This window comes from Oryx dammah, unplaced genomic scaffold (assembly GCF_014754425.2).
Source record: "Oryx dammah isolate SB20612 unplaced genomic scaffold, SCBI_Odam_1.1 HiC_scaffold_23, whole genome shotgun sequence".
Taxonomy (NCBI): Eukaryota; Metazoa; Chordata; class Mammalia; order Artiodactyla; family Bovidae; genus Oryx; species Oryx dammah.
This window is the reverse complement of record NW_024070207.1, coordinates 83,132,587-83,160,189: the sequence shown is the minus strand read 5'-3', so window position 1 is coordinate 83,160,189 and position 27,603 is coordinate 83,132,587. Positions and strand designations below refer to the sequence as shown.

The following is a 27,603-nucleotide window of genomic DNA, read 5'->3' as shown; positions in this document are numbered from 1 at the left end:
GGGATTTTATCTTGTGAAATGAAACTAAAAGTTAGGAAAATAAGTTAGTTTTATTTTTGACAATTTCATTTATACTTATCCTCTGGGTTTTTCAGTTCTATTTTAAATTTAAAAGTCAGTAAAACTGACTTGTATGGTTATATGGATTTTTAAAACATGTATAGATTTGTGTAGCCAATATCACAATCATGATCAGAACAGTTGAACCTTCCCTGAAATTTCTCATGCTGTCCCTTCATAATTACACCCAAACTCATCCCTAATGCCTGGAAACTACCAGTCTATTCTCTGTCATACTTATATCTTTTAGAGAACAGCATGTGAACGGAATCATAGAGTATGTAACCTTTTAAGAATGGCATTTTTCATTCAAAATAATGCCTTTGAGATTGTTTTAAGTTGTTGAATGTTGCATCTATGGATAATTCGTCCCTTTTTATTGCCATAGTATATATTGTGTCACTCTATGTCATTTTGTTTATGCTTTCACCCCCTAGAGAATATTTCAGTTGTTTCCAATTTTCAGTGGTTCAAATACAGCTTCTATAAACATTTCTGTACAGGTTTTTGTATGAATATGTTTTAATTTCCCTACTGTAATACCTAGCAATGGAAATTCTGGGTCATATGGTAAGTGTATGTTTAACTTAAACTATTTTTTTCTTTTTTTTAAATTTATTTATTTTAATTAGAGACTGATTACATTACAATATTATAGTGGTTTTTGCGATACATTGACATGAATCAGCGATCAGTGTTCATCTGTTCCCCATCCTGAACACCTCCCCCCACATCCCTCCCCATCCCATCCCTCTGAGTCATCCCAGTGCACCAGCCCTGAGCACCCTATCTCATGCATCAAACCTGGACTGGTGATCTGTTTCACATATGAAAATATACATATTTCAATGCTATTCTCTCAAATCATCCCACCCTCACCTTCTCCCACAGAGTCCAAAAGACTGTTCTATACATTTTGTCTCTTTTGCTGTCTCGCATATAGGGTCATCATTGCCATCTTTCTAAATTCTATATATATGCATTAATATACTGTAGTGGTGTTTTTCTTTCTGACTTACTTCAACCTGTATAATAGGCTCCAGTTTCATCCACCTCATTAGAACTGATTCAAATGTATTCTTTTTAACAGCTGAGTAATATTCCATTGTGTATATGTACCACAGCTTTCTTATCCATTTTTCTGCTGATGGACATGTAGGTTGCTTCCATGTCCTGGCTATTATAAACAGTGCTGCAATGAACATTGGGGTACACGTGTCTCTTTCAATTCTGGTTTCCTCAGTGTGTATGCCCAGCAGTGGGAGGATTGCTGAGTCATTTTTAAGGAATCTCCACACTCTTCTCCATAGTGGCTGTACTAGTTTGCATTCCCACCAACAGTGTAAGAAGGTTCCCTTTTCTCCACACTCTCTCCAGTATATATTGTTTGTAGATTTTAGGATAGCAGCCATTCTGACCAGTGTGAGATGGCACCACATTGTGGTTTTGATTTGCATTTCTCTGATACTGAGTGATATTGAGCATCGTTTGATGTGTTTGTTAGCCATCTGTATGTCTTCTTTGGAGAAATGTCTGTTTAGTTCTTTGGCCCATTTTTTGATTGGGTCATTTATTTTTCTGGAATTGAGCTGCAGGAGCTCCTTGTATATTTTTTAGATTAATTCTTTGTCAGTTGCTTCATTTGCTATTATTTTCTCCCATTCCGAAGGCTGTCTTTTCACCTTGTTTATAGTTTCCTTTGTTGTGCAAAAGCTTTTATGTTGAATTAGGTCCCATTTGTCTATTTTTGCTTTTATTTCCAGTATTCTGGGAGGTGGGTCATAGAGGATCCTGCTGTGATTTTTGTCAGAGTGTTTTGCCTATGTTGTCTTCTAGGAGTTTTATAGTTTGTGGTCTTATGTTTAGACCTTTAATCCACTTTGAGTTTATTTTTGTGTATGGTGTTAGAAAGTGTTCTAGTTTCATTCTTTTACAAGTGGTTGACCAGCTTTCTAACCACCACTTGTTAAAGATTGTCTTTTCTCCATTGTATATTCTTGCCTCCTTTGTCGAAGATAAGGTGTCCATAGGTGCATGGATTTATCTCTGGGCTTTATTCTTTTATTCTTTCCTTGAGAACCCCATGAACAGTAGGAACACTATGAAAAGGCAAGAAGATAGGACACTGAAAGATGAACTCTGCAGGTCAGTAGGTGCCCAGTATGCTACTGGAGATCAGTAGGGAAATAACTCCAGAAAGAATGAAGAAATGGAGTCAAAGCAAAAGTTGTGGATGTGACTGGTGATGGAAGTAAAGTCCAGTGCTGTAAAGAGCAATATTGCATAGAAACCTGGAATGTTAGGTCCATGAAACAAGGCAAATTGGAAGTGGTCTAACAGGGGATGGCAAGAGTGAATGTCTACATTTTAGGAATCAGTGAATTAAAATGGACTGGAATGGGTGAATTTAACTCAGATGACCATTATAGCTACTACTATGGGCAAGAATCCCTTAGAAGAAATGGAGTAGCCATCATGGTCAACAAAAGATTTCAAAATGCAGTACTTGGATGCAATCTCAAAAATGACAGAATGATCTCTGTTCATTTCCAAGGCAAACCGTTCAATATGACAGTAATCCAAGTCTATGCCCCGACCAGTAATGCTGAGGAAGCTGAAGTTGAACGGTTCTATGAACACCTACAAGACCTTCTAGAACTAACACCCAAAAAAGACGTCCTTTTCATTATAGGGGACTGGAATGCAAAAGGAGGAAGTCAAGAAATACCTGGAAAAACAGGCAAATTTGACCTTGGAGTACAGAATGAAGCATGGCAAAGGCTAACAGAGTTTGGCCAAGAGAATGCACTGGTCATAGCAAACACCCTCTTCCAACAACACAAGAGAAGACTCTGCACATGGATATCACCAGATGGTCAATACTGAAATCAGATTGAATATATTCTTTGCAGTCAAAGATGGAGAAGTTCTATACAGTCAGCAAAAAGAAGACTGGAAACAGACTGTGGCTCAGATCATGAATTCCTTATTGCCAAATTCAGACTTAAATTGAAGAAAGTAGAGAAAACCACTAGACCATTCAGGTATCAGTTCAGTTCACTTCAGTCGCTCAGTCATGTCCAGCTCTTTGTGACCCCACGAATTGCAGCACACCAGGCATCCCTGTCCATCACCAACTCCTGGAGTTCACTCAAACTCATGTCCATCAAGTCAGTGATGCCATCCAGCCATCTCATCCTCTGTCATCCCTTTCTCCTCCTGCTCTTAATCTTTCCCAGCATCAGGGTCTTTTCAAATGAGTTAGTTTTCCACATCAGGTGGCCAAAGTATTGGAGTTTCAGCCTCAGCATGTCCTTCCAATGAACACCCACTACTGATCACCTTTAGAATGGACTGGTTGGATTTTCTTGCAGTCCAAGGGATGCTCAAGAATCTTCTCCAACACCACAGTTCAAAAACATCAATTCTTTGGTACTCAGCTTTCTTCACAGTCCAACTCTCACATCCATACATGACTACTGGGAAAACCATAGCCTTGACTAGATGGACCTTAGTTGGCAAAGTAATGTCTCTGCTTTTTAATATGCTATCTAGATTGATCATAACTTTCCTTACAAGGAGTAAGCATCTTTTAATTTCATGCAGCAGTCACCATCTGCAGTGATTTTGGAGCCCCCCAAAATAAAGTCTGACACTGTTTCCACTGTTTCCCCATCTATTTCCCATGAAGTGATGGGACCAGATGCCATGATCTTCATTTTCTGAATGTTGAGCTTTAAGCCAACTTTTTCGCTCTCCTCTTTCACTTTCAAGAGGCTTTTTAGTTCCTCTTCACTTTCTGCCATAAGGGTGGTGTCATCTGCATATCTGAGGTTATTGATATTTCTCCCAGCAATCTTGATTCCAGCTTGTGCTTCTTCCAGTCCAGCGTTTCTCATGATGTACTCTGCATAGAAGTTAAATAAGCAGGGTGACAATATACAGACTTGACGTACTCCTTTTCCTATTTGAAACCAGTCTGTTATTCCATGTCCAGTTCCAACTGTTGCTTCCTGACCTGCATATAGGTTTCTCACGAGGCAGGTCAGGTGGTCTGGTATTCCCATCTCTTTCAGTAATCCCTTAGGACAGTACAGTGGAAGTGACAAATATATGCAAGAGATTCTTTCTGATAGACAGAGTGCCTGAAGAACTATGGACAGAGATTCATGACATTGTATAGGAGGCAGTGATCAAGGCCATCCCCAAGAAAAAGAAATGCAAACTGGCAAAATGGTTGTCTGAGGAGGCCTTACAAATAGCAAAAGGCAAAAGAGAAAAGGAAAGATATGCCCATCTGAATGCAGAGTTCCAAAGGATAACAAGGAGAGATAAGAAAGCCTTCCTCAGTGATCGATGCAAAGAAATAGTGGGAAACAATGGAATAGGAAAGACTAGAGGTCTCTTCTGGAAAATCAGAGATACCAAGGGAACATTTCATGCAAAGATGGGCACAATAAAGGACATAAATGGTATGGACCTAACAGAAGCAGAAAGTATTAAGAAGAGGTGGCAAGAATACACAGAAGAACTGTACAGAAAAGATCTTCATGATCCAAATAATCACGATGGTGTGATCACTCACCTATAGCCAGACATCCTGGAATGCAAAGTCAAGTGGGCCTTAGGAAGCATCGCTACAAACAGAGCTGGTGGAGGTGATGGAATTCCAGTTGAGTTATTTCAAATCCTAAAAGATGATGCTGTGAAAGTGCTGCACTCAATATGCCAGCAAATTTGGAAAGCTCCGCAGTGGCCATAGGACTTGAAAACATCAGTTTTCATTCCAATCTGAAAGAAAGGCAATGCCAAAGAATGCTCAGAGTGCTGCACAATTGCACTCATCTCACATGCTAGTAAAGTAATGCTCCAAATTCCCCAAGCCAGACCTTAACAGCACATGAACTGTGAACTTCCAGATGTTCAAGGAAAGTCAGAGCAACCAGAGGTCAAATTGCCAACATCCTTTGGATCATCAAAAAAGCAAGAGAGTTCCAGAAAAACATCGATTTCTGCTTTATTGACTATGCCAAAGCCTTTGACTGTGTGGATCACAGCAAACTGTGGAAAATTCCTAAACCAGACCACCTGACCTGCCTCCTGAGAAATTTGTGCAGGTCAAGATGCAACAGTTAGAACTGGACATGGAACAACAGACTGATTCCAAATCAGGAAAGGAGTACGTCAAGGCTGTATATTGTCACCCTGCTTATTTAACTTACATGCAGGGCACATCATGAGAAACGTTGAGCTGGATGAAGCACAAGCTGTAATCAAGATTACCAAGAGAAATATCAGTAGCCTCAGATATGCAGATAACACCACCCTTATGGCAAAAAGTGAAGAAGAACTAAAGTGCCTCTTGATGGAAGTGAAAGAAGAGAGTGAAAAAGTTGGCTTAAAACTCAACATTCAGAAAACTTAAGATCGTGGCATCTGGTCCCATCACTTCATGGCAAATAGATGGAGAAACAGTGGATACAGTGACAGACTTTTATTTTGTGGGGCTCCAAAATCACCACAGATGGTGACTGCAGCCATGAAATTAGAAGACACTAGCTCCTTGGAAGAAAAGTTATGACCAACCTAGACAGCATATTAAAAAGCAGAGACATGCCTTTGTTGGCAAAGGTCCATGTATTCAAAACTATGGTTTTTCCAGTGATCATGTGTGGATGTGAGAGTTGCAGTATAAAGAAAGCTGAGCGCTGAAGAATTGATGCTTTTGAACTGTGGTACTGGAGAAGACTCTCGAGAGTCTCTTGGACTGCAAGGAGATCCAACCAGTCCATCCTAAAGGAAATCAGTCATGAATATTCTTTGGAAGGCCTGATGCTGAACCTCCGATACTTTGGCCACCTGATGAGGCAAACTGACTCATTGGAAAAGACTCTGATGCTGAGAAAGATTGAAGGTAGGAGGAGAAGGGGACGACAGAGGATGAGATGGTTGTATGGCATCACCAACTCAATGGACATGAGTTTGAGCAAGCTCCGGGAGATGGTGAAAGAGAGAGGAGCCTAGCGTTCTGCAGTCCATGGGGTCGCAGAAAGTTGGACATGACTGAATGACTGAACAACAGCTAAAAAATTTTTATATGAATAAAGAATAAGTTTTCCAAACAAAATTTTCTGATAGCTCTCATACCCACTAGGTCACGTTTAACTTTCTAGCACAGTTTAAGTGCAGTGTTTGTTTTAATAAAAAGCATACTTGGGTTATAGTTTCTTAAAAGATTTACATTCTTTTGATATTCAAATCATTCTTTTTTCAAGTGCGTTTCCTGCCATGATCTTTCATAATTCTCTCTTACATCATTGTTGGAAACTAACTGTAACAGATCCTCATTGGTCTGTGGCTTCTAGCATAATGTGAGGCATCTTCCATCATGTCTCTTTACTTTGGGAAATCTTGACTTATGACAGATTTACCCAGTCACTTTGTTAATTTGCATTGCACTTTGAGCTGTTTGCATCTTCCCGGTGGCTTAGAGGTTAAAGCGTCTGCCTGCAATGTGGGAGACCTGGGTTCAATCCCTGGGTTGGGAAGATTCCCCTGGAGAAGGAAATGGCAACCCATTCCAGTATTCTTGCCTGGAGAATCCCATGGGCTACAGTCCATGGGGTCGCAAAGAGTTGGACACGACTGAGCGACTTCACTTCAGCTGTTTGCATGAGACAATTAGGAAGAGATTGACCCATAAAACAAGAAATTGCCATGTTCGTTAGAGAGAGATCCTAGTATTTATTAAGCAGGGAATACTGTTTAAATGGAGAATACATTTTCCTGCTGATTTTTTATTGCGATAAAAATGCATATAAAATTTACCATCTTAAACGTTGTAAATATATGTTCAGTGGTATTAATACATTCATAATATTATGTAACCATCACCATCATTCATCCCTATAATTCTTATTATCTTGTAAAACTGAAAATCTACAACCATTAAAAGATAAGTCCCCATTCTCTCCTCCCTCTCAGCCTATTCTACTTTTGATCTCTGATTTTGACTACTTTATATACTTCATATAAGTGGAATTATACTATATATAGAAAATTCCCAGTGGCTTAGCAGCAAAGAATCTGCCTTCAGTGCAATAGGGTCAAGAGACACAGCTTCAATCCCTGGGCAAGGAAGATCCCTTCTCCAATGGCAACCCACTCCAGTATTCTTGCCTGGATGGACAGAGGAGCCTGATGGGGCTATAGTCCATGGGGTTGCAAATAGTCGGACATGACTGAGTGTGCTTGCATATGCATTTGTATTTGCAATGGGCTTATTTCACTTAGTATAATGTACTTAAGGTTTTTCCATGTTGTAGGATATATCAGAATATCCTTCCTTTTTAACATTGAATAATATTCTGTTGTCCCTTTCATGAATCACAGCCTTGTAATGGCAGAGGGGCTTGTGTAACTCAGTGAAGCTGTGAGCTTTGCTGTGCACGGCCACCCATGGTCCACTGGATGAGGAAGTGTCCACCCACTCCAGTATTCGTGCTTGGAGAACTCCATGGACAATATGAAAAGACAAAAAGACCTGACACCAGAAGATGATGGTCATAGCAAACACCCTTTTCCAGCAACCTAAGAGACAACTCTGCATGTGGACATGACCAGGTTGTCAAAACCAAAATCAGACTGATTATGTTTTTGCAGCTATAGATGGAGAAAGTCTATACAGTCAGCAAAAACAAAACCTGGACATGACTGTGGCTCAGATCATGAGCTCCTTATTGTAAAATTCAGACTTAAATTCAAGAGAGTAGGGAAAACCACTAGGCCCATTCAGGTATGACCTAAATCAAATTCCTTATACAGTGGAGGTGATGAATAGATTCAAGGGATTAAATCTGGTAGACAGAATGCCTGAAGAACTATGGATGGAGGTTCATAATGTTTCAGAGGAGGCAGTGACCAAAAGCATCTCAAAGAAAAGGAAATGCAAGAAGGCAAAGTGGTTGTCTGAGGAGACTTTATAAATACCTGAGGAAAGAAGTGATGTGATAGGCAAGGGAGAAAGGGAAAGATATATCCATCTGAATGCAGAGCTCCAGAGAATAACAGGGATAGATAAGAAGACCTTCTTAAATGAACAATGCAAAGAAATAGAGGAAAAACAGAATAGGAAAGACTAGAAATCTCTTCAAGAAAATTGGAGGTATTCAGGAAATATTTCATGCAAGGATGGCCATGATAAAGGACAAAAACAGCAAGGATTTAACAGATTAAGAAAAGGTGGAAAGAATACACAAAACAACTATACAGAAGAAGGTCTTAATGACCTGTATAATCACGATGGTGTGGTCACTTACCTAGAACCAGACATCCTGGAATATGAAGTCAAGTAGACTTTAGGAAGCATTATTGTGAACAAAGCTAGTGGAGGTGACGAAATTCCAGCTAAGCTGTTTAAAATCGTAAAAGATGATGCTGTTTAAAGTGCTGCACTCAATGTGCCAGCAAATTTGGAAAACAGCTGTGCCCATAGGACTGGAAATGTCAGTTTCATTCCAATCCCAAAGAAAGGCAATGCCAAAGAGTGTTCAAACTACCATACAGTCATGCTCATTTCACATGCTAGCAAGGTAATACTCAAAATCCTTCAAGCTAGCCTGGAAAATCCCATGGACGGAGGAGCGAGGAGTCGGGCACGACTGAGCGACTTCACTTTCACTTTTCACTTTCCTACATTGGAGAATGAAATGGCAACCCATTCCAGTGTTCTTGCCTGGAGAATCCCAGGGACAGGGTAGCCTGGTGGGCTTCCGTCTACGGGGTTGCACAGAGTCGGACACGACTGAAGCAACTTAGCAGCAGCAGTAGCAGGCTTCAACAGTACAGGAACCAATAACTTCCACATGTATAAGCTGGGTTTCGAAGAGGGAGAGGAACCAGAGATCAAATTGCCAACATTCATTGAATCATGGAGAGAACAAAGAAGTTCCAGAAAAAAAAAATCTACTGACTATGCTAAAGCCTTTGACTATGTAGATCACAACAAACTGGAAAATTCTTAAAGAGATGAAAGTACCAGACGACCTTACCTGTCTCCTGAAAAATTTGTATGCAGGTAAGAGACACGGGTTCGATCTCTGGGTAGGGAAGATCCCCTGGAGGAGGAAATGGCACCCACTCCAATGTTCTTGCCTGAAAAATCTCATGGACAGAGGAGCCTGGCAGGCTACAGCCAGTTCAAAGGGTTGCAAAGAGTTGGACCTGACTGAGCGACCAAGAAAGCAAGAAGCAACAGTTAGAAACAGACATGGAACAACTGACTGGTTCAAAATTGGGAAAGGAGTACAACAAGGCTATAATTATATGCAGAGTGCATCATGCAAAATGTGGGCTGGATGAATCATAAGCTGGAACCAAAATTGCTGGGAGAAATATCAATAACCTCAGATACGCAGATGATACCACTACAGTGGCAGAAAGTGAAGAGGAACTGAAGAACCTCTTAATGAGGGTGAAAGAGGAGAGTGAAAAAACTGTCTTGAAACTCAGCATTAAAGAACTAAGATCATGGTATCTGGTCCCATCTCTTCATGGCAAATATAAGGGGGAAAAGTGGAAGCAGTGGCAGATTTTATTTTCTTGGGCTCCAAAATCACTATGGACAGTGATTGCAGCCATGAAATTAAAAGATGCTTGCTCCTTGGAAGCAAAGGAAGCTTGCTCCTAGACAGCAAATTAAAAAGCAGAGACATCACTTTGTAGACAAAGGTCTGTATAGTCAAAGCTATGTTTCCAGTAGTCATATACGGATGTGAGAGTTGGACCACAAATAAAGCTGAGTACTGAAGAATTGATGCTTTTGAATCGTGATGTTGGAGAATACTCTTGAGAGTACCTTGGACTGCAAGGAGATCAAACCTGTCAATCTGAAAGGAAATCAACCCTGATTATTCATTGGAAGGAGTGTTACTGAAACCTGATGCAAAGAGACGACTCATTGGAAAAGACCCTGATGCTGGGAAAGATTGAAGGCAAAAGGAGATGAAGGTGGCAGAGGATGAGATGGTTAGATAGCATCAGCAACTCAGTGGACATGAATTTGAGCAAACTCATGGAGATAGTATAGGACAGAGGAACCTGGCATGCTGCAGTCCATGGGACTGCAGACTCAGACATGACTTAGAGACTCAACAACAATATTCCATTGTTTGTAAATGGAGGAAAAATTTTGTACATATTCAGTTGAGTGTTGAATATTTTTAATGTTATAGCTTTTGCTTGCCTTTGTAGCTTAATGACAAGAATCCCCCTTTGACTAAACAAAACAAAATTGTTTAATAGTGACTTTGCTTCTAATTCCATCCTAAATGTTTTATAGTACTTCCTAGTCCTCTTTATATGTTTGATGTGGTAGTCAGCTCAGTGTAGTCACCTTTAACTTGCTTTTTCCACTTAACATTATGTCTTAAACCATTCTTCATTGTTGCTATATAATTTTCACAAATATTTTAAACAGTTATAGAATTATCAGAACTCTTTTAAACAAACATAGAAAATCTGCTAAGTAACAGCATCAAATTATGAATTTCTACTCTGCTACTTGTGTCCTCTGTGGATCTATTAATGAAAAGGTTAGGGGCTTCCATGGTGGTCCAGTGATTAAGAATACACCTGCTAACACAGGGGACATGGGTTCAATCCCTGGTCCAGGAAGATTCCACATACCACAGGGCAACTAAGCCCATGTGCCACAACTACTGAAACCCTTGCACCCTAGAGCCTGTGCTCTGCAACAAGATTAGTCACCACAATGAGAAACTTGCACTCCACAACTAGAGAATGCCCATGCAGCAATGAAGACCAGTGCAGCCAAAAAAAATAATTAAAAAATATGTAAAACAAAAAGAAAATGGTAGGGCTTAATCTATGCCAAAACCAATACAGAATTGTAAAGTAAAAATTAAAAATAAATAAATTAATTTAAAAAAAATAAATAAATATGATCATATGTAAAATATTGATTAAACTTCTGTGTTTACTAACTTCCCATGTTAGCAGAATGTAAATATGAATAAACCATTCTTTGTCCTCATAGAACTTGAGGTTAATGGGGAAGGTTGAAGCAAATAAATAAGTACAACAAAGGAAAAAACAAAGATTTCATAGAATGAAAGATTTCATAGAATTGGTGCCCCTTGAAGGAAAAGTAAATGTTTAGCTTTTGGGAAACAGAGCAGAGTGGGACAGTGAGGGAAGTACATGTAATTCAGTATTTCAGGGTATTGGGTCATAGATGTATACTTACTGACACATAATAACTTATAAGACATACTGTTAAGTGTAAAAGGCAATTTGAAAAACAATATACAATTCCACTTATGTGAAAAAAAACACAAAACTGTATTTATGTACATATATGTGTGTATGTATAAACAGCAAAAGTTATGACAGGACACGTACCAAACTGGTTACATTGGTCACTTTGGGGAAGGGATGAGGGTACAGAGGTAGAGATATTAAGGAAAGTTCTGTGTATGGCTTGTGTATCTAAAGTGAGGCTAGATGACCTGGATATCTTAATATCTGTATTTGTGTCCCTGGTGGTTTAGTGGCTTAGTCATCTCCAACTCTTTGCAACCCCATGGATTGTAGCCCACTAGGCTTCTCTGTTACTTAGCACATATGCATTGATGATGAGAGTATAACTTGAGACATCTGCTTCTGAAAGAGGTTTATATCATGTGTCAAGAGTCTATGAAAATGACTATATCCTTTGACCTAGTAATTCCACTTCTACAAATATCTCCTATGAAATGACCCAAGAAACATGTAAAAATATGCTTATTTGAACATTATTTATAATTAGAAATGACTTTAATACCTTACATTCTATTTGATGAAATATTAAAATGTCATAAATTATATTCAAGAGGATTTTAAAATTACATTGGAAAACCCCCTTCTCAATCATCCCCAACCCCACAGAGATAAGTGGTATTTTCTATTGCCATAAGTAAGTTTCACTTCTGTGCATGTGTGCTAAGTCGCTTCAGTAGTGTCTGACTCTGTGCAACCCTATGGACTATAGCCTGCCAGGCTCCTCTGTCCATTAGATTCTCCAGGCAAGAATACTGGAGTGGGTTACCATGCCCTCCTCCAGGAGATCTTTGTGACCCAGGGATGGAACCCAGGTCTCTTATGTTTCCTGCATTGGCAGGCAGGTTCTTTACCACTTGTGCTACCTGGGAAGCCCAAATTTCACTTCTACTTGGACTTTCAGTTCAGTCAATTCAGTCGCTCAGTCATTTCCGACTCTTTGCAACCCTATGTACTACAGCACGCCAGGCCTCCCTGTCCATTGCCAACTCCCAGAGTTTACTCAAAGTCATGCCCATTGAGTCAGTGATGCCATCCAACCATTGCATCCTCTGTCATCCGCTTCTCCTCCTGCCTTCAATCTTTCCCAGCATCAGGGTCTTTTCCAATGAGTCAGCTCTTCACATCAGGTGGCCAAAGTATTGGAGTTTCATCTTCAACATCAGTCCTTCCAATGAACACTCAGGGCTGATCTCCTTTAGGATGGACTGGTTGGATCTCCTTGCAGTCCAAGGGACTCTCAAGAGTCTTCTCCAACACCACAGTTCAAAAGCATCAATTCTTCGGTGCTCAGCTTTCTTTATAGTCCAACTGTCACATCCATATATGACCACTGGAAAAACCATAGCTTTGACTAGACAGACCTTTGTTGGCAAAGTAATGTCTCTGCTTTATAATATGCCGTCTAGGTTGATCATAACTTTTCTTCCAAAGAGCAAGCGTCCTTTAATGTCATGGCTGTAGTCACCATCTGTGGTGATTTGGGAGCCCAAGAAAATAAAGTCTATCACTGTTTCCACTGTTTGCCCATCTATTTCCCATGAAGTGATGGGACCAGATGCCATGATCTTAGTTTTCTGAATGTTGAGTTTCAAGCCAACCTTTTCACTCTCCTCTTTCACTTTCATCAAGAGGCTCATTAGTTCTTCTTCACTTTCTGCCATAAGGGTGGTGTTATCTGCATATCTGAAGTTATTGATATTTCTCCCAGCAATCTTGATTCTAGCTTGTGCTTCTTCCAGACCAGCGTTTCTCATGATGTACTCTGCATTTAAGTTAAATAAGCAGGGTGACAATATACAGCCTTGACGTACTCCTTTTCCTATTTGGAACCAGTCTGTTGTTCCATGTCCAGTTCTAACTGTTGCTTCCTGACCTGCATACAGATTTCTCAAGAGGCAGGTCAGGTGGTCTGGTATTCCCATCACTTGAAGAATTTTCCAGAGTTTGATGTGGTCCACACAATCAAAGGCTTTGTCATAGTTAGTAAAGCAGAAGTTGATATTTTTCTGGAACTCTTTTGCTTTTTCAATGATCCAACAGATGTTGGCAATTTGATCTCTGCTTCCTCTGCCTTTTCTAAATCCAGTTTGAACATCTAGAAGTTCATGGTTCACATACTATTGAAGCCTGGCTTGGAGAATTTTGAGCATTACTTTACTAGCGTGTGAGATGAGTGCACTTGTGCATATGTACTCTTTTGTCTGTTTCTCCTTTCACTCATTATTATGTCTGAGATTAGTCCATATTGTTGCATGTATCAGTCCTTTATTCTTTATTACTGTACAGTTTTTTTATCATATGTATATATCATAATTTATCCATTCTTCTGTTAATAGAATTATTTCTAGTTTGGTGCTATTAAATAAAGCTATTGTTAGTATTCTTGTTTATATTTTTGGTGGACATATGTACTTATTTTTCCTGGATAAGTACTTAAGAGTAGGATTGCTGTGCCATATGGCAAATATATGTTTAGCATAATAAGAAACTCCCAAACTGTTTTCTCAGCTCTACCAATGTATATTCCTATGAGCAGTGTATTGGACTTCCAGTCACTCCATATCCTTGCCAGGGCTAGATATTTATAATCTTAAATTTTAACCCTTCTGGAGGATATATAGTGATTTCACATTATGGATTTTCCATATGTTTAAGTGGTTTTGGTTGTAATGTTCATACCTTTTGAACCAGTAATTCCATTTCTTAAGGACATAATTTGAAATCAAAAAAACGTTTATGTACATATATGTTCTTTGTTGTGTAACTTATAATAGCCATATTGTGAGAAATAACTGAGACATTGGGTATTAGAGAAGTAGTTAAATAATTTATGATACACTTACAATGATAAAATATTCAGCCATTCAAAATTATCTTGTACTATAATAAAAGCTGCTGCTGCTGCTGCTGCTGCTAAGTTGCTTCAATCATGTCCGACTCTGTGCAACCCCATAAACGGCAGCCCACCAGGCTCCTCCGTCCCTGGGATTCTCCAGGCAAGAACACTGGAGTGGGTTGCCATTTCCTTCTCCAATGCATGAAAGTGAAAAGTGAAAATGAAGTCGCTCAGTCGTGTCTGACCCTCAGCAACCCCATAGACTGCAGCCTTCCAGGCTCCTCCATCCATGGGATTTTCCAGGCAAGAGTACTGGAGTGGGGTGCCATTGCCTTCTCCGATAATAAAAGCAAGACATGAAATTTTACATAAAGTATGGTATCAACTATAGAAAAGAAACAAATGTTGGGTTGGCCAAAAACTCAAAGTTTGTTCGAGGTTTTCCATAAAGCATCACAGAAATATATTAAAATAAACTGGCTGTACTTCAACCCCCAAAAAATGAATTTTAAAAATCAGTGGAAGGAAACACATCAAAATATCTTTGGATGATGGTACCGTGTAGTTTTTTTCTATCTTTATATATTTTTTCTAATGATCATGTAAGCTTTTTAGAATAGCACAAAATGTAAGTAAACTTTTTAAACAATTTTTTTAAGTATTTGAGCTTTAATGTTCTATAATACTCTCTCCCTACCTAACCTTTTCTGCAGCATAAAAAAAATTTCTGTCTTGGGTTTCTTTAAACATTTGATTTCTGCCACTATTTTGAATCTCAAATTATAAATTGCATGAAAAAGGCACTCATGTTATTTCTCCTTCTGAACATCTGATATTCCTATATCCAGTCCAGGACAGAAGATAAAATAGAACGATTCAAGAAAGCGGTTGAGTACTATTCAGTCACAACCAAACTCTCTTCACTGCCAGTGGGGCCCTCCTTTCTAGGTAAGGCTTCCATCTGACCCCGGGCTGCTCTTTATGTAGAAGAAACTGAGTCTCTCAGAACTTCTGGGACAGAGTGGAATCACTTATTTGTATTGCATCCTCCTAGAAGTTATTCCTATTTGATAGACATTTGCCTTTTGATTTCCCGGTAATAAGAGAGGTGACATGAAACAGGGCCCTCATTTCTTGAATTTATAGATGGGATCCAATGCCATTTCCTTAGCTTGGGCTTCTTCTGGTGCTAATCTCTGTAGTGGCCTGGTATACATAAAATTGCCCTGTCTGTGGAGGTCAGGCCTGAATTTGAATTCTACCTCTGTTATGTACTCATTGTGTGATCTTTGCAAGTCACATTTACATGAAATGTGGCTCATGATACCTCCTTAATAGAGTTGTTATCATGAGAAATAATTTATGTAAGGTTCTTAGTGGAGCTCGTAGTAGCTGTTCAATAAATTATAACTCATATAGTCATAATAATTTCTCAGGTGATATGAGGTTACCAGATTGTAACAGAGTAGAATTATTAGGATTGACTAAAGGAGATAGCGCTTTCTCTTTGCTTCAGGTTTTCGAAATAATCGCCTTGGAAATCCTCCCATTCCACAAAATCAAATGGGCACTCTCTCTGCTGGGAAGCCGATGGTAAGTGTCTTTTAAGAAGCTTGAGACCATTTGATAGCATTAGACTAGGATTGTTTCCCAATTTTCATAGTCTTGAGTTAAGGAGTTCGAGTGATTCAGTATTATCAGAATGTCAAGATTGTATATACCTATGTCACGTTCTCAACTTGAGGCTGGCAGACTCTAAAGAAAACATTCAAATCAGCAACCACTAGGTCATTGTGAATGTAGATTAGCTAATATTGAAAGAATGACTCTAAGAGACATAGATTGGTCCGTTGTCCTGCCTTTGAAGGATTCTGTCCATACATCACTGTTAGAATTATTTCTTGTTATTCTCAGTATGTTCTTTGTGTTCCAACAATTCCAGCCACTGGCCTCATCCACTGTGTCACAACCTTTGGGGGAACCATCTTGGAGCCTGGTAAAATGTTAAATAAATAGTTTTTGTGTCTGTTTCGTCCTTTAGTTTTCTCACCACGTGCCCCAGAAAATGAAATATCCACCACCATTCCCAGTGGGACCCAACTCCTCTCTTCTCTTCTCCCCCCATGCTTTGGGGGAATCCCATGCTTTTTCTGAGGATTCCATGCTGCAGGACAGCCCCTTTGCCAGTTGGGCTATCTCTTATGATTCCTCTGCATCCCAGTTTCCCAATTACCTGACTTCCAAGGCCTCAACTCCTTTGGGACCAGACTCTTCCCACTCCTCTTCCTCTGATGGTGATGAGCCAGAAGGAGCCAGCTCTGAGTAAGTAGCTATACAGGCACCCCAGGAAATAGATTTCTGAAGTATCTTTATTCTTTTACTTTTAACCTAGGTAGGGAATGTAGGAAAGTGTGTTTCTGGCTTTTTCCTGTGACTCTTCGCACTTAAGTGAAGTAGGAAAACTCTCTGTTTTTGTCACTTCATGATCACTTTGGACCCTGTACAGGTAATAATTTTCAGATACCCAGGCCACTGAGGTAGAAGACAGCATAGCAGCTGGCTAGGGACACCCTGGTAGGGGTGTGGTATGTATCATGTCTGTCATCTCTCAGTTTGTGAAGAGGAGTAGATTGACATTAAAAAAATTGCAAGGTTTTATAGAGTTGAAATATTAGAACAGTTGAGTATGCAGTTATATTGCTTGGTAACTAAAAAAGGTTCTAAGGATCAAAACAGTGGGATTTTGTATAATAACATTTTTCTTAGATTATTCCTCCAAGCAGATTATTCCTGGAAGACAGAGCTACTTTGAGGTTTTAATTGTAGTTATTTCCTTAGAACATAAGCAGACTTTAAACATGACTTTTGTAAGGTATAAAGGACTCAGAATGGAGCCCATGATTTCTGATTGCTTTGGTTTATATCTGAAGAAAGAAGCTAGGAGGATAGTGATGGCCACTGAGAGGAATGGTATCAGATCTAGTGCTAACCCAGTGTCCTGGCTTCTAGAGGGTTTGTAAGATTCCTTGTAATCAGAATAGACATCTTGAGTTGAAATATCTTTATTAACCTCCTTTCTGTCTTCCACACTTATCTTTTTAAACCTTTTAGTCACATCACAGAAACACTTCAGCCGCAGCCTGGATGGGAGGATCCAAACAGTGACAGAGGTTCTTGGGTAGAGCCCATTGATGCTGGAGTTTCAAATGCCAGCCTGGGTGATGGTGAGCCCCACATCCCATCTCTGCTGTCTATGTCTACAAGGAACCATATGGACATCACCATTCCACCCTTACCTCCAGTAGCTCCAGAAGTCTTGCGGGTTGCTGAACACAGACATCGAAGGGGTCTTATGTACCCATATATCTACCATGTCCTCACTAAGGTGAGAGAACACATCGACACTTACCTCCCTGCTCTCCACACTGTACTTCAACTTCATAGGACTGTAGGTTACCAGAGAAAAGTCTGATCTTTGTATCTGAAAGGAGATCAAAGGAGACCAAGTGTGCTAGGACCCTTCATGTGTCAAGGGTCTTGAGGGAGGTGAGACCAGCAAAAGATGGGACTGTGCAGGAAATGAGGACTAGAGGAGAAGGGTAATTGTAAGCTTTTGGAGAAGACAACGTACCATGTTTGTAAAGTCTGGTCTAGGGATGAACACACTCTAAGAAGAGGCATTATACCCTTGGTCTTTACCTCTCCCTCTACTTCTCCTGAGCTATTCCCGTCCTCTAGCCTTACCATACAAATCCATTCCCCAGCAGAATGTCTAAGATGAATTTTACCCATTTAGTCAGCTGTAGTTAATCATAGCAGAGACTTTAAAAATGGAATAGCTTTAAGCTGTGTAATACTCAGCTGGGCTCTTACAACTTTGCAGTCTGAAATTTTGTCTAAATAAAAGTAGAAAATTTAATAGCTAGGCTACAGTTCATTGCTTGTTCTTCTCAGCTCAATTCCAAACCTTGAGGTAACTCATTTTCTCCTTTGTCCTGAACCATTTTCTTTTTAGGGTGAGATTAAGATTCCTGTATGTATTGAAGATGAGTGTAACATGGAGCTTCCTCCAGCTGCCATCCTGTTCCGGTCAGCTCGTCAATATGTATACGGGGTTCTTTTCAGTCTGGCAGAGACACAGCGGAAAATGGAACGCCTGGCCATACGGCGGCGGCTACCTGTAGAAGGTAAATGTGGTTCTAGCTTTGACAGTTCTCTGAAAGCTTTGACTCAACAAAAATGTCTATGCAAGAACATCACACTTTTGACTGTGGAACAGTCTTTGAGAAAGTGCATAATTCAGCAGAATACATATTGGTGTGGGAAATACATTAACTTAAGCCCAAATTCTTTAATCATTAAGCATTCCGAGTAACTATTACTTATAAGATCCATGCTGAACTTTGGGAATGTGGAGATGTATCTCATGTAGTCTCTCCTCCTCAGTGTGGTTTTTGTTTTGAGATTTTATCTTGTAGGTAATTAGAGCCATTGAGATGTTTTAAGCTCCAGAGTAATATGGTCAAATTAGTACATTCAAAAGAACCAACTAGATTTCTGCTTATGGGAAGATGGAGTAGATGTATTTTTACCTATTCCTCCTGCTAAATAAAACTAAAAGCTCAGGATATTCTATATTAGAAAGCACAAGATGCTCTAGAAGGTGAAGATGTGACAGATTGGCTATGGGCCTTGGGCTCCAAGGAATGAAGCAGTAGTAAGTTCCCTGGGTTTTCCCGTGTTTTACATATCCCATGCGGGGTACAGGACAAGCTCACAGCCCAGAAATGCCAACAGCTACAGACCAAGAAAACCAAAGTACCCAAAAGAACAACCGAGCAATACAGAAAGCATTTAAGTTAACAACCATTCTATTCCAGCCAAACACTATAGAAAAACTATAACCTACTCTTGCCCCAACGAACAAAGGTGAAATGAAGAACCTGGAGTTCTACCTTTGCCATACTATAAGAAGGTATGCCACCTACACCTGCTGTGGAGGTGACAGACATAGCCAGGTGGGAAGCTAGGACTTCTTCTCCCACTTGCCAGTAAAGAGACAGCATCCTCCTTCACCCACCAGAGTGTTAACAGAAAAGACCTGCTAAAACACAAAATTTAAATAAGATCAAGAGTCTCTTAAAATGATACACAAAATATCAAGGTTTGAATTGAAAATCCCTCATTATACCAAGAACCAGAAAGATTTCAAACTGAGATCTCAAACTAAGTAAAGAAAATCAATACATTTGTGTTATGAATAGAAAATGAAATCACTGTAACACAACTGATTAAATTACCTGCTAAGGATTTCAGAGCAGCCATGAGAAAGAAATGCTTTGACAAACAATTTTGAACATTGTTTTTCTTCTTTCTATTTATTTATTTTTTAGCCACACTCCTTGGCTTGTGAGATATTATTTCCACAACCAGAGACTGAATCCAGGCCCCTGGCATTGAAAGCATCAAGTACTAACCACTGGACTGCTAGGGAATTCCCTGAACATTCTTCAGTTCAGTTCAGTTCAGTTCAGTCGCTCAGTCGTGTCCGACTCTCTGTGACCCCATGAATCACAGCACGCCAGGCCTCCCTGTCCATCACCAACTCCTGGAGTTCATTCAGACTCACGTCCATCGAGTCAGTGATGCCATCCAGCCATCTCATCCTCTGTCGTCCCCTTCTCCTCCTGCCCCCAATCCCTCCCAGCATCAAAGTCTTTTCCAATGAGTCAACTCTTCGCATGAGGTGGCCAAAGTACTGGAGTTTCAGCTTTAGCATCATTCCTTCCAAAGAAATCCCAGGGCTGATCTCCTTCAGAATGGACTGGTTGGACCTCCTTGCAGTCCAAGGGACTCTCAAGAGTCTTCTCCAACACCACAGTTCAAAAGTATCAACTCTTCGGGGCTCAGCTTTCTTCACAGTCCAGCTCTCACATCCATACACGACCATTGGAAAAACCATAGCCTTGACTAGATGGACCTTTGTTGGCAAAGTAATGTCTCTGCTTTTGAATATGCTATCTAGGTTGGTCATAACTTTTCTTCCAAGGAGCAAGCATCGTTTAATTTCATGGGTGCAGTCACCATCTACAGTGATTTGGGAGCCCCCAAAAATAAAGTCTGACACTGTTTCCACTGTTTCCCCATCTATTTCCCATGAAGTGATGGGACCAGATGCCATGATCTTCGTTTTCTGAATGTTGAACTTTAAGCCAACTTTTTCACTCTCCTCTTTCACTTTCATCAAGAGGCTTTTTAGTTCCTCTTCACTTTCTGCCATAAGGGTGGGTGTCATCTGCATATCTGAGGTTATTGATATTTCTCCCGGCAATCTTGATTCCAGCTTGTGCTTCTTCCAGTCTAGCATTTCTCATGATGTACTCTGCATAGAAGTTAAATAAGCAGGGTGACAATATACAGCCTTGATGTACTCCTTTTCCTATTTGGAACCAGTCTGTTGTTCCATGTCCAGTTCTAACTGTTGCTTCCTGACCTGCACACACGTTTCTCAAAAGGCAAGTCAGGTGGTCTGGTATTCCCATCTCTTTCAGAATTTTCCACAGTTTATTGTGATCCACACAGTCAAAGGCTTTGGCATAGTCAATAAAGCAGAAATCGATGTTTTTCTGGAACTCTTGCTTTTTCGATGATCCAGCGGATGTTGGCAATTTGATCTCTGGTTCCTCTGCCTTTTCTAAAACCAGCTTGAACATCTGGAAGTTCATGGTTCACGTATTGCTGAAGCCTGGCTTGGAGAATTTTGAGCATTACTTTACTAGCGTGTGAGATGAGTGCAATTGTGCAGTAGTTTGAGCATTCTTTGGCATTGTCTTTCTTTGGGATTGGAATGAAAACTGACCTTTTCCAATCCTGTGGCCACTGCTGAGTTTTCCAAGTTTGCTGGCATATTGAGTGCAGCACTTTCACAGCATCATCATTCAGGATTTGAAATAGCTCAACTGGAATTCCATCACCTCCACTACCTTTGTTCATAGTGCTACTTTCTAAGGCCCACTTGACTTCACATTCCAGGATGTCTGGCTCTAGGTGAGTGATATGCAAATTAAAAACGGAAAGTCTTAGCAAAGAGATCTAATGTACAAAGAAAAATAAATGGAAATTAAGAATTAAGAGACACAATAACTGAAATAAAATACACAAAGGATGGGTTAAACTGCAGATTGGAGACAACAGAGAAAATAATTTTGAACCTAGAGAAAGAAAAACAGAAATTATCTAGTCTCAATAACAGAAAATAGACTGAAAAGGGAACAGTGATCAGTGGAATTATAATAAAAGATCTAATATTTGTGTAAATCAGAGCTCAGAAGGAGAAGAGAATTACTTAAAGAAATAATAGTTTAAATATTCTCATATTTGGCAAAAACAAGCCTACAGAGTCAAGAAGCTGAAAGTGAAAGTTGCTCAGTTGTGTCTGACTCTTTGCAACCGCATGGACTATACAGGCTGGCCAGAATACTAGAGTGTGTATCCTTTCTCATCTACCACAGGGGATCTTCCCAACCCATGGATCAAACCCAGGTCTTTTGCATTTCAGGCAGATTCTTTACCTGATGAGCCACAAGGGAAGCCCAAAAATACTGAAGTGGGTAGCCTATCACTTCTCCAGTGGATCTTCCCAACCCTGGAATCAAACCAGGGTCTCCTGCATTGCAGGTGGATTCTTTACCAACTGAGCTATCAGGGAAGCCCCAAAGTGAAAGTGAAAGTTGCTCAGTCGTGCCTAACTCTTTGCAATCCCATGGACTATACCAGTCCATGGAATTCTCCAGGCCAGAATACTGGGGTGGGTAGCCCTTCCCTTTTCCAGGGGATCTTGCCAACCCAGGGATCAAACCCAGGTCTCCCACATTGCAGGAGCATTCTTTACCAGCTGAGCCACCAGGGAAGCTGAGTGAGTTATAAATAGTATAAACCCAAAGAAATCATGACGAGATAGATTACAGTCAACCCCTTCCAAATCTAAAGACAGGAAGAATGATTTTTTATTGATGTATACTTGAATTATTGTGTTGTGTAGGTTTTAGGTGTACAGCAAAATTGGTTCCATTTTATATATATATTCTTTCCTATTATAGATATTGAACATATTTCAACATAGTTCCCTGTGCTATATATATATATATAGTAGGTCCTTGTTGGTTATCTACTTTATATATAGTAGTGTGTATCTATGAGAGGGTAACAGGCAGAAAGGCCAGGAGTCTACAAACAGAAGAAATAGGCTGCAAATGTCAGATGTTTTTTATCTCTCTCTTAAGCAGCAAAAGAAAATTTTTCCTTCTTTATACAAAATTAAAAGGAGGGTTCTCTTAAAATTTTGTGTTGCCATGATGGCACCTGGTTCCACCTAATCTTAACTTTTCTCAAACTTTGAGCTAACCAATGCTTTTTTCTTATGGAAATGGTTTTCTTAAGGTATGTTACTGAACTATGTATTTACTCTAGACTCTGTCTTTCTTAAGACTCAGAACCTCAGAACTGATAATGGCTCAGCAAACCAGTATGTTTTACTCATATATTGTTCTCCTAATCTATGTTAATGAAACTATATGTTTACTTGGAAACCTGCCTTTCTTCAAGATTCATGTCAATCATTTTATGACCCAGGATGACTCACCTTGTGCTAGTGTTATCTCAAAATGCATGTTGTGGGTGAGGGGCCTGGCGCCACTCTGAGTTTTGAGACATTCCCTTTCTCTAATTAACTGCTTGCTGACAGGTATATAACATACTGCTAAAGGCTAGCAGGGGGGCACTCTTTCTGCCCCCTTATGATGTCTATGTCAGAAGCTTTCTCTATCTCTTTTATACTTTAATAAAACTTTATCACACAAAAGCTCTGAGTAATCAAGCCTTGTCACTGGCCCCAGATTGAATTCCTCTCCTCCAAAGGCCAAAAATCCCAGTGTCTTTCATGGCTCAGCAACAACCTTTCATCTGTTAATCCCAAACTCCTAATTTATTTCCCCTATCCCCCTTTGATAACTGTTAAGTCTGTTTTCAAAGGCTGTGTGTGTTTCTGTTTTGTAAATAAGTTCCTTTACATCATTTTTATATATTCCACATATAAGTGATATCATATGATATTTGTCTTTCTCTGTCTGACTTATTTCACTAAGCATAATATTCTTTAGATCCATCCATGTTGCTGCAAATGGTAGATTTTCAATCTTTTTTATGGCTGAGAAATATAACTATGTGTGTTGTTGTTGTTGTTGTTGTTTAGTCACCAAGTTGTGTATGACTCTTCGTGAACCTGTGGGCTACAGCACACTCAGCTTCCCTGTCCCTCACCATCTCCCATAGTTTTGCCAAGTTCATGTCCATTGAATCGGTGTTGTCATCTAACCATCTCATCCTCTGTCACCCTCTTCTGTCTTCATTCTTTACCAACATCAGGATCTTTTCCAGTGAGTTGGCTGTTCATGTCAGGTGGCCAAAGTGTTGGAACTTCAGCTTCAACATCAGTCTGTCCAAAGAGTATTCAAAGTTGATTTTCTTCAAGATTGACTGGTTTGATCTCCTTGCTTTCCAAGGGATTTTCAAGAGTCTTCTCCAGCACTATAGTTCAGAAGCATCAATTCTTCAGTTCTCTGCCTTCTTTATTGTCCAGCTTTCACATCTGTGCCTGACTACTGGAAAGACCTTAGTTTTGACTCTACCAACCTTTGTCAGCAAAGTGATGTCTGCTTTTTAACACAATGTCTAGGTTCGCCATAGCTTCCCTGCCAAGAAGCAATCGTCTTCTAATTTCATGGCTGTAGTCACCATCTGCAGTGATTATAGAGGCCAAGAAGAGGAAATCTGTCACTGCCTCCACTTTCTCCCCTTCTATTTGCCTTGAAGTAATGGGACTGGATGCCATGATCTTAGTTTTTTTTAATACTTTAGTGTAGTCAATGAAACAGAGGTAGATGTTTTTCTGGAATTCCCTTACTTTCTCTATGATTCAATGAATGTTGGCAATTTGATCTTTTGTTCCTCTGCCTTTTCTAAACCCAGCTTGAACATCTGGAATTTCTCAGTTCACTTAACACTGAAGCTTATCTTGGAGTATTTTGAGCATAACCTTACTAGCATGGGAGATGAGTGTAATTGTCTAGTGGTTTGAACATTCTTTAGTACTGCCCTTCTTGGGACTTGGAAAGTGGATTGGCCTTTTCCAGTCCTATGGCCACTGCTGCATTTCCCAAATTTGCTGACATATTGAGTACAGAACTTTAATAGCATCATCAGTTAGGATTTTAAATAGCTCTGCTGAAATTCCATCACATCCCCTAACTTTATTGGCAGGAGTGCTTCCTAAGGCCCACTTGACTTCACACTCCAGAATGTCTGGCTCTGAGTGAGAGACTACACCATTGTGGTTATTAAGATCCAGGTCATTAAGATCCTTTTTGTACAGTTCTTCTGCATATCTTTCCATCACTTCTTGATCTCTTCAGCTTCTATTAGGTCTTTACCATTTCTTTCCTTTATTGTGCCCATCTTTGGATGAAATGTTCCTTTGATATTTCCAGTTTTCTTGTAGAGATTTCCAGTCTTACTCTTTCTGTTGTTTTCCTCTGTCTCTTTGCATTGTTCATTGAAGAAGACCTTCTTGTCTCTCCCCTGCTATTCTCTGGAACTCTGTGTTTAGTTGGATGTACATTTCCCTTTCTCCCTAGCTTTTTGCTTTTCTTCTTTCCTCAGCTATTTGTAAAGCCTCCTCAGACAACCGCTGTGCCTTCTTGCCTTTGTTTTTCTTTGGCACAGTTTTGTTCACTATCTCATGTACATTGTTACTTTGTCCATATTCTTCAGGCACTCTGTTTACTAGATCTAATCCCTTGAATGTATTCATCACCTCCACTGTATATTTATAGGGGATTGATTTAAGTTGTATCTGACTAGCCTCGTGGTTTTCCCCACTTTCTTTAATGTAAGCCTGAATTTTGCTATGAGAAGCTGATGATCTGAGCCACAGTCAGCTCCAGGTCTTGTTTTTTCCGACTGTATACAGCTTCTCCATCTTCGGCTACAAAGAAAGAATATAATCAGTCTGATTTCAGTATTGACCATCTGGTGATGTCCATGTATAAAGTTGTCTCTTACGCTGTTGAAAAAGGGTGTTTGCTATGACTAGTGCATTCTCTTTGCAGAGTTCTGTTGGCCTTTGCCCTGCTTCATTTTGTACTTAAAGGCCAAACTTGTCTGTTACTCTAGGTATCTTTTAACTTCCTGCTTTTGCATTCCAATCCCCTATGATAAATGTGCTGTGTACTGTGCTTAGTCGCTCAGTCGTGTCCAACTCTTTGTGACCTATATAGCCCAATAGGCTCCTATATCCATGGGGATTCTCCAGGCAAAAATACTGGAGTGGGTTGCCATGCCCTCCTCCAGGGGATCTTCTGAACCCAGGATCGAACTCAGGTCTCCCGCATTACAGGTAGATTCTTTACCATCTGAGCCATCAGGAAAGTATGATGAAGAGGACATTTTTTTTTTGGTTGCTTCTGTGTCTTGGCTATTGAAAATAGTGCTCCTGTGAACATTGGGATGCATGTCTCTTCTCAAATAAGAGTTTTCATCTTTTCTGGATATATGCCCAGGAGTGGAGTAGCTGGATCATATATATGGTAACTCTATTTTGAGTTTTTTAAGGAACCCCAGTATGGTTCTTCATGGTGGTTGCAACAATTTACATTCCAATGAACAGTGTAGCAGGGTTCTCTTTTCTCCACACCCACTCTAGCATCTATTATTTATACACTTAAAAACTTTTTCTTTGGAGTATAAGTACTTTAAAATGTTGTGTTAATTTCTGCTGTACAACGAAGTGAGTCAGCTATATGTATGCATATATACCCTCCCTCTTAGGACTTCCTCCCACCCCATACCCATGCCACCCATCTAGGTCATCACAGAGCACTGAGCTGAACTCCCTGTGCTATATAGCAGGTTCCCACTAGCTATCTGTTTTACACATAAGCGAAGCAAAGTGAAATCACTCAGTCATGTCCAACTCTTTGTGACCCCGTGGACTGTAGCCTACCAGACTCCTCAATCACGGAATTCTCCAGGCAAGAATACTGGAGTATGTTGCCATTTCCTTCTCCAGTGGATCTTCCCAACCCAGGGATTGAACCTGGGTCTCCCACATTACAGGGAGACGCTTTACCATCTGAGCCACCAGGGAAGCCCCAGTGTATGTGTTTTACACATAGTAGTGTATATATGTCAACCCTAATCTCCCGATTCATCCTACCCTCCCCTTCCCCCTCTGTGTCCATAGGTCCATTCTCTATCTCTCTGTCTCTATTCCTGCCTTGGAAATAGGTTCATCTGTATCATTGGAAAAGGTCAATTTTCATTCCAATCCCAAAGAAAGGCAATGCCAAAGAATGCTCAAACTACCGCACAATTGCACTCATCTCACATGCTAGTAAAGTAATGTTCAAAATCCTCCAAGCCAGGCTTCAGCAATACATGAACTGTGAACATCCTGACGTTCAAGCTGGTTTTAGAAAAGGCAGAGGAACCAGAGATCAAATTGCCAACATCTGCTGGATCATGGAAAAAGCAAGAGAGTTCCAGAAAAACATCTACGTCTGCTTTATTGACTATGCCAAAGCCTTTGACTGTGTGGATCACAATAAACTGTGGAAAATTCTGAGAGAGATGGGAATACCAGACCACCTGACCTGCCTCTTGAGAAATCTGTATGCAGGTCAGGAAGCAACAGTTAGGACTGGACATGGAACAACAGACTGGTTCCAAATAGGAAAAGGAGTACGTCAAGGCTGTATATTGTCACCCTGCTTGTTTAACTTAAATGCAGAGTACATCATGAGAAACGCTGGACTGGAAGAAACACAAGCTGGAATCAAGATTGCCGGGAGAAATATCAATAACGTCACATATGAAGGTGACACCACCCTTATGCAGAAAGTGCAGAGGAACTATAAAGCCTCTTGATGAAAGTGAACGTGGAGAGTGAAAAAGTTGGCTTAAAGCTCAAGATTCAGAAAACGAAGATCATGGCATCTGGTCCCATCACTTCATGGGACGTAGATGGGGAAACAGTGGAAACAGTGTCAAACTTTATTTTTTTTGGGCTCCAAAATCACTGCAGATGGTGACTGCAGCCATGAAATTGAAAGATGCTTACTCCTTGAAGAAAAATTATGATCAACCTATATAGCATATTCAAAAGCAGAGACATTACTTTGCCGACTAAGGTCCGTCTAATCAAGGCTATGGTTTTTCCTGTGGTCATGTATGGATGTGAGAGTTGGACTGAGTGCCGAAGAATTGATGCTTTTGAACTGTGGTGTTGGAGAAGACTCTTGAGAGTCCCTTGG

At 40.1% G+C, this 27,603-nt stretch overlaps 1 protein-coding gene and 1 long non-coding RNA gene across 3 annotated transcripts in view; both read left to right on the top strand.

Annotated features, from left to right (window-relative positions):
• Positions 1-27,603, top strand: part of FAM120C (family with sequence similarity 120C) — a 165,017-nt gene that overhangs the window by 70,135 nt on the left and 67,279 nt on the right. For both annotated transcript variants that reach the window (XM_040266048.1, XM_040266049.1), the window contains exons 5-9: positions 15,085-15,184; positions 15,753-15,829; positions 16,278-16,558; positions 17,348-17,621; positions 18,252-18,423. In XM_040266048.1, coding sequence (XP_040121982.1) covers positions 15,085-15,184; positions 15,753-15,829; positions 16,278-16,558; positions 17,348-17,621; positions 18,252-18,423 — 904 coding nt within the window. The remainder of the gene's footprint in view (positions 1-15,084; positions 15,185-15,752; positions 15,830-16,277; positions 16,559-17,347; positions 17,622-18,251; positions 18,424-27,603) is intronic.
• On the top strand, positions 7,968-9,312 carry LOC120882176. Its single transcript, XR_005725433.1, has 3 exons — positions 7,968-8,061; positions 8,708-8,709; positions 9,300-9,312. It is a non-coding gene; the product is annotated as an uncharacterized LOC120882176 (long non-coding RNA).